Source organism: Geotrypetes seraphini, chromosome 4 (assembly GCF_902459505.1).
Source record: "Geotrypetes seraphini chromosome 4, aGeoSer1.1, whole genome shotgun sequence".
Taxonomy (NCBI): Eukaryota; Metazoa; Chordata; class Amphibia; order Gymnophiona; family Dermophiidae; genus Geotrypetes; species Geotrypetes seraphini.
The window spans coordinates 308,392,567-308,403,312 of NC_047087.1; the positions used below are offsets into that span (position 1 = coordinate 308,392,567).

Consider the following 10,746-nt stretch of genomic DNA (forward strand, 5'->3'; position numbering starts at 1 on the left):
TCAAAAGGATGGGGATGGTTTGGTAGTCACAGGCGGTTGGGACTTGGGCAGAGCCCGATGGTGGGCTTGCGGGCGCCTGGGTGGAGGCCGCGAGAAGGCAGGAGTGGATTTTTGTGGGTAGCGGCGCGGAGGGGCCCTATAAGGCCTGGAAGCGGGCGGTTTAGGCTTTTGCCGGACGAGGGAGGCAAACGAGCGTTCGTGTTCGGAGAGGCGTTTTGTAGCCGCCTCGATAGTGTCATCGAACAGTTCTTTTCCCACGCAGGGGAGGCTAGCCAACCGGTCCTGTAAGTTGGGGTCCATGTCGACCAGGCGTAGCCAAGCTAGTCGGCGCATGGCGATAGCAAAGGCTGCCTCTCTGGAGAAGAGTTCGAAACCATCGTAGGCCGCGTGGAATAGATGGAGGCGTAGGTTGGAGAGGGATTCCAAGAGCAGGCTAAACGCTCCTTGGCGGGAGGCCGGTAGGTCAGTCTCAAAGGCTCTCAGTAGTCCAATGAGGTGTTTGAGGTAGGATGTGAAGGTGAAAGTGTAGCTTTGCACCCTAGAGGCCATCATCGCATTTTGATATAGTCTCCTGCCGAACTTGTCTAGGGTTCGGCCTTCTCGGCCTGGGGGGACCGCCGCTGAGACCCGGGAGGGGTGAGCCTTTTTTAAGGAGGATTCTACTAACAGCGACTGGTGGGAGAGCTGTGGTTGTTCAAATCCCGGAAAGGGTACTGTACGGTCCTTGGCCTCCATTTTGGAGGGCACGGCTGTAACCATATAGGGGGTCTCCAGGTTCCTGAAGAGAGCCTGTTGGAGTATCGGGTTAGGTGGTAAGCGAAGGGACTCTCTGGGCAGTGATGGCATATCCAGTTCCGCTAGGTACTCTTTAGAGTATCTGGAGTCGGACTGGAGGTCTAAATTCAAAGCATGGCCCATGTCCTGGACAAAGCGTGAGAAGGATGGGCGGGATGTTCCCGAGGCCCCGTGCGGGGTCGGTGAACGAGACCTCCGTCGGGTGGAGAAGGAAAGGGAGGCTTCCCTCGAGTATCGAGGTTCCTGCTCCGATCCAAGCTCCGAGACCGGGGACTCACTGTGAAAGTGTTCCGGGGTCGTGGATCTCCGACGTCTCAAGGAGCCCCTCGGAGACGACACCGGGGTTCGGGGTACCGACCGATGTCGAATCGGTGACCTCGACCCGGACTCCGTCGGTGAAAGCCCGATACCTCGGATCGGCGCCCCGATCCGGGGGGGAGTTCGGAGGATGCGCGGGTTGGAGAGTGATAACTCTGCCACTCTCAGCGGTCCCATACGAGGTGTAGGTGAACGGCCTCGTAGAGTGGGGGAACCCCGGGCCTTCTTGGAGGTGCGGCGGTTCGAGGTTTCTGTTGTTTTAGCACGACGTTTTGCCCCGCGGCGGTCTGTGGAGGGAGAGCGCCTCGGGCGCCTCGGCAAGGAGTCCGAGGAGGATGGGATGCGGCGAAGCTTGCGCACTTTTCCCCGAGTTGGCTCGACGCGAGGCTCAGGCTGGTCTGGCACATGCGGGGTCGAGGTCGAGGCCGGTTGTAGCTGGGCCATTGCAGCAGACAGCTCCGACGAGATCATCGCTCGGAGTAGGTCCTGAAAGACGGGCACGGACAGCATTGAAGGCATGTCCACTGCCTCGGTGCACTCCACCGGGGGCGACCTCGTATCAGAGTATTCCCGTGTGGTGGAGGCACGGGCCGAAGGCTTGGAGGGCTTCGCCGGGGCTGTAAGCATGGGGCTTCCGCCATGCGTCGCCGGTGTCCCCGAGGCTGGTTTCTTCGCTGGTACAGAACCTGAAGAGGGAAGAGGGGACTTACCCGGAGCCGAGGCTTTCTGTTGTCCCGAGGACTTTGGATTCGAGTCTCGAGGCGATGCCGAGGTATTCGGGGCCGAGGTCGAGGCCGGGGCCGACCTCGAGGCCGAGGTAGAGGGTTGGTCTGGGGCGAAAAGATCCGCCATGCGGGCTTTTCTTCGACGGAGGGCCCGGTTCTGGAAAGTAGCACACTGGGGGCAGGAGTCGGTTGGATGAGCGGCCCCCAGGCAGAGGATGCACCGGCGATGCGGGTCTGTGATGGAAAGAAGCCGCTCGCACCGGGTGCACTTTTTAAAGCCGGTCAAAGGCCGGGACATAGAATCGAAAGTGGCCGCGGCTCGAGTAGCCACGCGGCCACGGGGACCCGGAAGTCTCCGGGTCGGTCAAAAACGAAGCAGGAATCAAGTTGAAAAAGAAAATTTCACGCACAGCGACTTAATCGAGAAAAAACAAGAAAAAATCGCGGTGCTAGAAGGCAGTTGGGGCAGAGCCTGAAAAAACACGACTTCTAGGCTCAGCGGAAAATTTTGAACTGGAGACCACGAGGGGATGCACCCCCTAGTGGAGCAGGAAGGCACGCATGCGTGGAGCAGCAGAGCAAACTTAAATCTTCAATCAAGTTTGCTTGAAAATGCTTCCGCATCAGGGCTCCGTAGATGACGTCACCCACATGTGAGAATATCATGCCTGCTTGTCCTGGGATAATTATTTTGATCATCAGTATTAGAATAAGGTCACCTCTGATAAAAAGGAAGCACTACTGTAAAGGGAATAAATCCAAGGCCTTACTCTTTATGGAGATCTTACTATCTCAAAGGGAATAAGTTACACTGTATGGCAGTACCCTCCACTACAAGGCTTTTTTTTTTTTGGGGGGGGGGAAGAATTCTACAAATGATGCCTAGGTTAGGCACTGCTTGAATTCCATGCGCAACTTCATTTTTTAAAATTAACTGGTCTCTTAAAAAACCATAAAAAAATTAGAGTCGCACGCCGATATTGGAACAGCGCTAAGCAACACCTAAGTCGAAACGCTTATCTGAAAAGTAGGAAATGCTTAGGGGTGGAAAAAAGGGATGGTTGGCTTAGGCGTCTGTGTTAAGCCCCTGCAAATTAGGCTAGAAATAACCTGGCCTAATATACAGACCCCCTACCACAAGGACACCTATAAGCACCACCTAGCAGTTGATTAACAACCGCGCTGACTGGCTCCTACAAGTTAGGCACGGTTAGACGCCGTTTATAGAATCAGACCCTTTATGTCTTATCAGAGAAAAAAGCTCACATTACATTATGCTTCAAATTTATATTCCAAAAAAAACCCTATTTAGTTCCAAGCAGATTACAATAAAAACCAGAACACTACATCGGGAAATTACAATATTAAAATCAACATATCTATTTTAATAAAATTAACCCATATATGTTTTAAAAAGGAAGTTTATAAGCTTCTTATGAAAACTTAAATAATCTCTTTAAAAACCAAACTGATCAAGAAAGAGCTCCAGACTGAAAAACTGCTTGTTATGTTAATGAAGAAGATAAAAGCCTAAAAGCTCTAGAGCAAACTGTGCTTCCTGAGATTTCTGGTGTGCCGCGACACACTGGTAAGGAGGAGAGTTGTCCACGCCGGCTGCCTGCCTACAGAACGTGCCTCTCGTGGTGAGGCACGTCCTGTAGAAAGTCAGCCGGCATGGACGACTATCCTTCTGGCCAGCGTCTTTCCTCTTCTCCCTGCACCTCCTAGATCCCTATAACGGCGGGGTCGCAGCAAGACGGGCCTCAGCGCATGCGCGTGACATCGCGTTGACTTCCGGGTGTCTTCCAGCCGGGGCACTGCATTTAGTGTGCCACCAGCCCGAAATGTTTGCTGGACACTGCTCCAGAGCAATGGAAAACTCAGTAGCAACTGTTTCTGTAAGCAATTGCTTACCCCATCTTCCCCTGGTATTAACTCCGGCTCATAAGCATCAGAGCTAATACTGAAGCAGTTTTATAAAAGGAGCCCTTAGTTAGAAGTTAGAAGCAAAACAAAAAAAAGAAGTGGAACGAGAGCTACCAAGAACTCTGGGGCATTTCCATCGAGCCTTAAAAATCAGAATATAGTTCAAACGGGGATCTCCCCACTGTAGGTGATAGAGAATGACATGGGACAAATTTTCTCCCAACCCTGCGAGGATGAGACGGACCTCAATTTCTCCGTCTCATCCTCGTGAGTTTTGTCGCTGTTTCTGTCTGCCCCAATCCTGTAAGCTCGGCCTTAACCACACAAGCCTTGAACACTTATGATTTTTAAGTGTTTGAGGCTTGTGCAGATGAGGACAGAGCTTGCAGGAATAGGGCAGGGGCAGGAAAAGAACTCGTGGAGATGGGAAAATGAGCTCCCACGGGGGCGGGGAAAAATTTGTCCCCGTGTCATTCTCTAATAGGTGACCAGTGATGCTTATAGAAATAAGGGGTAATTTTTTTCTTTTCATAAAGAATATATTACCCTATTCACTAGAAAGAATCCAATTCAAATTCTACTGCATATTATTTAAAACCCTACACGGAGACAGCCCATCATACTTGAACAATCGCATCATCCAAGCACCCACTACCAGACACAGAAAAACGCACTCCCCATTCATACCCCCCCCAATCAAGGAAGTAAAAAGGACAAAACTACACGACGGCCTCCTAGCCACTCAAGCCGCAAGGCTGGACAACCAGATCTCCAACCTTCTGATGACCACCCCAGACTATAGGACGTTCAGAAAAGAAATAAAAACCACACTTTTCAAGAAATTCCTGAAGCAGCAATAACATCACGACCTCTTAGTAACTCTAAAACTGACATTTGATCTACCCATTACTGCACTAATAATAACAAAAGAACCTCCACTATGACCACCTATTAATTCTTTTACAAACCACCTCATCCTCAACAACCCGTTAAATGTTTATAAGATCTACAACTTACCTCTCTAGCTAATCATTGTAACTCTGTTTTTTTATTTAAATTAACCTTTTGTAATCCGCCTTGAACCGCAAGGTAATGGCGGAATAGAAATCCCTAATGTAATGTAATGTAATTCTGAATTGTTTATTTTTAATAATAATTTTTTGTAGCCTATGTAAATAAGATTACAATAATCTATCCTGGATAGTAATAATGGTTGAACTACAAGTCAAAAAATGCTATAAATGGTATATAAATACTTAAATTATAAAAAGGCAATAAATGGTATATAAATATTTAAATTTTTTTTTTAAAAAATTTGCAGGTGGATTCCCAATGTAACCCTGATCCACTTTCTGCAGGGATTTGAGTTTTATTGTTTTTTAAACAGTTTTCCCGGTTTTCTTACCGGTTTCCATCCAAGAGGCACATAGCCAGGGCCGATAAACATTGCATTGAAGTAATTGTAAAGAATCATGACCGTCCAGTTTATCAACATGATAAAATTCACACTTCCTCCAGCTGAATCCAAGGGCCAGTACCAGAAAATGGAGTCTATGATGGCCACGACAGAACATATTGTTATTACACTGAGCGCAATAATAGGGCCCCAGTGGCAGAGTCTTTTCAGCTCATGGAGGTTTTCGAACCTGATGAAGGAACACAGCATGCCCATTGCTGAAGCTAACGCAGGTGTCTCAGTTCAAATGTACCCTAGCAATACTTGTGGTTTCCACCTAGCAAATGCTTTCATAGTTCCACAAAGAGTGCTATACAAGACCACCTTTGTGATGGGCACAATGAACCATCAAAGGATGCATCTTCTGTCTTTAACTTCTTTAGAACCAGCAGGAAAAGCGGCGCTTCATTGTCCTAGATCCAGCCTATGAGAACAAAAGAGAGAATGTTAGCTTCTGCAACCTTTGAATTCTTCTTCCTCCACATTAATTTATTACAGCACAGGTCTTCAAACAGGACATGGTTCCGGGCAAAGCAGAGAAAGAGTTCATATGTTATTGAAATTATCTTCTGGTACAGAGGGACTGAACAACAGAGGAATGGAAGCCGCGTATATTGCATAGCAGAGCTGATGATGGGCTTTAATGCTAATTCAACCCCTTTTCCCTGTAAGCCAGTGGTTCCCAGACCTGTCCCGGGGGCTCTCCAGACAGGTTTTCAGGATATCCACAATGAATATTCATGAGAGAGATTTGCAGGCAGTGAAGGCAGAGCAAGCAAATATAGCTTAAGAACAAGCTACAGTACAGTGAAGAAGTAACCTACTGGGTGGAACACTGAGCTGAGAACCAGAGAAGCCCAGTTTAAATCTGATCTTGGGAAGGCATTTAGGGTCCTTTTACTAAACCATAGTAAGTTTTGGGCTTAATGCACTGTAGCGCAGGATTTTAAAGAACAGTAAGTCCAAAACGAATGCAACATCAAGTAGGGATGTTCCCAGCATTTGCCCATTCTGGCCACACAATAATGGTTCTGGCAGTGAGCGAGACCAGTGTGCTATTACCTCAAAGGTACTCCTATGTAGGAGGCAGCAAGGCCCTGATTCTATAAAGTCCGCCAGAAGTTAGCCACCGATATTGGTGCCTACTTTAATCGAGCAATTGACTTACGGTAATCAGCTTTAATTGGACTTAATTGAAAGTTAGACACCTAACTCGAAAGCTTTGGTTTTATAAAAAGTAGGAGCCCAGCCCAAAGCACCTACACTAAAAGTGGGTACGATTAAGGGCGGATCATGGGTGTTTTCGAGTTAAGCGCCTCTTTGTGAATTAGGTGCCGTTAGGCTCTGATATTGGCATCTAACTTTAGGCACAGAAAATCCTGGCATCAGTTGGGGGTCACCTACATATTAAGACATTGAGTGCCGCCATTCTATAAGGGGCACCTAAGTTTATACAATCGGTGCAGATATCGGTGCCTAACTTTAGCAAGTCTTTATAGAATCAGGGCCTAAGTGTCTCCTGTGAACAATGTTGGTTAGCATGTGTAGGTCCAGCGTATGATGTGCTGGGTGCTCTCCAAACCCATTCTTTTTTTAACTGCAAAAACAGTTAATGTGCCATATAGCCTTTGATAACAGCTAACTAAAGCTGTTTGGTAAAAGGGCCCCTTAATCCTTCATTGCCATAGGTACAGACTAAGCTCTCAGGAGCAAGAAAATACCAAGAAGCCCATATTCAGTCGGTCCACCTGTTGCCAGCACAACCTGGATATTCAATGACCAGCACTGAATATCTGGTTTTATTTTTAACCATGGCAATTCAACTGGTCATGCCAAGATTCAGCACTGACCGGATAAGCGTTAGCAGCTAAAGATAGGCCACATAAATAGCAGGCCTATTTTAGCCAATAAACAGAGCCAGTTAAGCGCTGAATATCCGCGCCTAGCAGGCTGTGTCATGTGATATAGCCAGTTAGCAGCTATCTCCCACTGAATATCTGCGCTTTATTTATTTAAAATTTTTATTACTCGCAACCATCCAACAATTCTGAGTGAATTACAATGTCATAAACTACAAAAAGACAAACACAAATCATTTTATAAACTATAACAAAACAATAATATTCTTCGTAACTCAGTCATTTACCAAAACACTTCTGGAAAAGCAAAGTTTTAATGAATTTTCTGAACTGAAGTAAACTGGTAGCATTCTTTATATCCAATAGTAATGCATTCCACAATATTACACCCTGCACAGTTAATAAAGCTTGCATACCTAACTTTAGGTTTTGCTATGCAAAAAAGATCCACATCAATTGTAACGGTTAAAACAAAATACTATAAAGTACTCAGAATCTTAACGGTCAATCATAGCCATTTGCAAATAAATGGGTTTATCCTTTTAAATTTATAATAAATGTTTACAATTAACTTGAGGTGGCTCAGCCAGGAAGGCACAGGTTCTACCTGTTTGAGCTACCTCAAGTTAAGTGTAATACACACACACATATATGTATCTATCTCTATCTCACTTTGGTGTGGTTCAATGTGAGACTTAAGACAGGACTTTGGTTACCACCAGCGAATTGTAGCCTCACCACTCCCCGAGAATTCCAAATCAGGGAATTTCTGACTGAACAGAGCGGTTCCAAAAAATGAGTTTCTAACCAATTTTTGCTACAGGTTCCATCCCTAACCTAAGCCCTTTCGAGCCAGGTTCTTTCCTCTCCTGTACATTCCACCTACTCTTAGCCCATATCCTGCTCCCAGTGGCTCCTTTGGTCCCTCTGCTACTGAGTTACTGCCTTAGTCCACCTGGCCTCCTCTATTAATTTATTTTTAAAGCCCATCCTCCCAAGGAGCTCAGAACGGGTTACAAGGATACATACACAAAGTTTTAAGAACAGAGATACCTATATTACCAAGTCAATAACATGCTACAGGATCAAAACACAAAGCTATAGAATCAATAACTTACAACTCATAGAGAATGTGACTAAAAACTACTACCACCACTTAACATTTCTATAACACTGATAGACATATGCAGCGCACTACATGAACACATTTAAGGGTTTGTAAGCTCTGCTGAGCAGGGACTAATTAAATTAACAGACAACAGTATAGGTAGGGACTGAGGGAGTTTCAGTAGAGCTTACGGTTTAATTAAAAGTAGAGGCTTAGGGAGTTTTTCAGGATCCTTAGGAGTTACCATATGGCTCCAGAGAAAGGAGGATGGATTGAGACATCCGGGTTTTCCTTCTAGTGAAAAGCAATGGAAGTAAAACCCGGACGTCTCAGTCTATCCTCTTTACTTCTGTTGCTTTCAATGGAAGTAAAACCCGGATGTCTCAATCCGGCCCCCTTTCTCTGGAGCCATATGGCAACCCTAGTTCTGGGTTGAATGCATTCTGGAAGAAGGGGGCTTTCAGGCTGGATTTGAAGAGTTCCAGGGACGGAGCAGGCAGTGTGTTCCCGGCTTTCAGCAAGAGAGAAAGGCCATAATCTCCTGGGGGACTCCTCCCTCGTCTTTATCCCCCTTTTAATATGTTCCACCATCTCGATTCTCTTCTGTATTTCTCCCAGGAGTGCAGTTACCCCTCCCCCTCCCTCACCTACAGGGCTGTTACCCCTGTCCCTGTATCACCCACTGGGCTGTTACCCCTCCCTATCCTACTGGGGTTACCCATCCCCCTCCCTCACCTACTGGGCTATTACCCCTACCCCTCCCTCACCTACTGGGCTGTTACCCCTCCCTATCCTACTGGGGTTACCCCTCCCCCTCCCTCACCTACTGGGCTGTTACCCATCCCCCTCCATCATCTATTGGGCTGTTACCCCTCCCCCTCCCTCACCTACTGGGCTGTTACCCCTCCCCCTCCCTCACCTACTGGGCTGTTACCCCTCCCCCTCCCTCACCTACTGGGCTGTTACCCCTCCCCCTCCCTCACCTACTGGGCTGTTACCCCTCCCCCTCCCTCACCTATTGGGCTGTTACCCCTCCCCTCCCTCACCTACTGGGCTGTTACCCATCCCCCTCCCTCACCTACTGGGCTGTTACCCATCCCCCTCCCTCGTCTATTGGGCTGTTACCCCTCCCCCTCCCTCACCTACTGGGCTGTTACCCCTCCCCCTCCCTCACCTATTGGGCTGTTACCCCTCCCCCTCCCCCTCCCTCACCTATTGGGCTGTTACCCCTCCCCCTCCCTCACCTATTGGGCTGTTACCCCTCCCCCTCCCCCTCCCTCACCTACTGGGCTGTTACCCCTCACCTCCCGGCAGCGCTCAGCACCGCGTAGTCCTCGCTCGTAGCCCTCGAGGTCGGAAGACATGGCCCCCGCTCCTGTGGCTGGCGCGGGACAGGAAGCGGGCTGAGCCCTCGGCCCGAGCGCTTCCGGGAGCACGCAGGTCCGTCGGTCAAAACCGCTCCCCCCCCTTCGCCGCCATGACAACCGGGGCGTAGCCTCGCCGCCTCCTTCGAGTCCAACCGCTCTTCCCGTCCCGCCCCTTCCCCGTCCTCTGCGCGAGGCGCCTCTCCTGTTACCCCGCCTTCTGCCGCAGCCTCGGCCCCGCCTCCTGTCCCTCCCCCTGCGTTCTGCACGCCTCCAGCCTCGCGCTAGATCGTCGTCTACTGTATTTGCTGGGGAGAAGTTCTGTTCGAGTACCTGATGCACAGAGAAATGAATATGTGGCCAATAGACTTTGAGGAAGCGGAGGGGGCAGAGAGGAAACCTTTACCCTATAATAGGAATACAAACGCTCCTGCATTACAGCGAGTGATCCCAACTTAAGCTTGTTTAGGTTTGACGTAAGCTAGAGATCAAAGAGATGGCTTTTAACAGTTTGCTCTAAAACAGTGGCCTCAAACTCAAGGCCATATTTTGACTTGGAGGGCCTCAGAAAAAATAGTTAATGTCTTATGAAAGAAATGACAATTTTGCATGAGGTCAAACTCTTTATAGTTTATAAATCTTTCCTTGTGGCTACATCTTAATAATAATATTGTCATTTATACCTAAAGAGACATACGATCAAGAAACTTTTACTGTATTTTACTTTTGTGATTATGATAAACTTACCGAGGGCCTCAAAATAGGACCTGGCGGGCCGTGAGTTTGAGACCACTGAGTTAAGGGGAACAGTTAATCTGCTGGCTGGGTTGGAGGGCAGAGGGGAGAACAGGACAATCAAGCCATTGTGACATCACTGATGAGGCTGGCTCTTATTGGTGGAATGAGGCATTATGACATCACAATCTCAGCTCTGCTTCCCAAAGGCAAACAGGATGTCATGGTTACAGTTTAGCCAGTGGTCTCAAACTCAAACCCTTTGCAGGGCCACATTTTGGGATTTGTAGGTACTTGGAGGGCCTCAGAAAAAAATAGTTAATGTCTTATTAAAGAAATGACAACTTTGCATGAGGTAAAACTCTATAGTTTATAAATCTTTCCTTTTTGGCTAAGTCTTAATAATAATACTGTATTGTAATTTATAGCTAAAGAGACATACGATCAAGAAACTTTTATT

General features: G+C 47.7%; 1 protein-coding gene across 2 annotated transcripts in view; it reads right to left on the minus strand.

The window, feature by feature from the left end:
- Nucleotides 1–9,716, minus strand: part of ZDHHC6 (zinc finger DHHC-type palmitoyltransferase 6) — a 67,968-nt gene extending 58,252 nt beyond the window's left edge. The window contains exons 1-2 of one of the 2 annotated variants that reach the window (XM_033943161.1): nt 9,492–9,716; nt 5,170–5,644 (exon numbers count right to left, since the gene is read on the minus strand). In XM_033943161.1, coding sequence (XP_033799052.1) covers nt 5,170–5,436 — 267 coding nt within the window. In that variant the 5' untranslated portion in view covers nt 5,437–5,644; nt 9,492–9,716. Of the gene's footprint in view, nt 1–5,169; nt 5,645–8,378; nt 8,497–9,491 lie in introns of those variants that run through there. The other variant, XM_033943162.1, reaches the window with a different exon arrangement.
- Nucleotides 9,717–10,746: the final 1,030 nt, after the last annotated feature.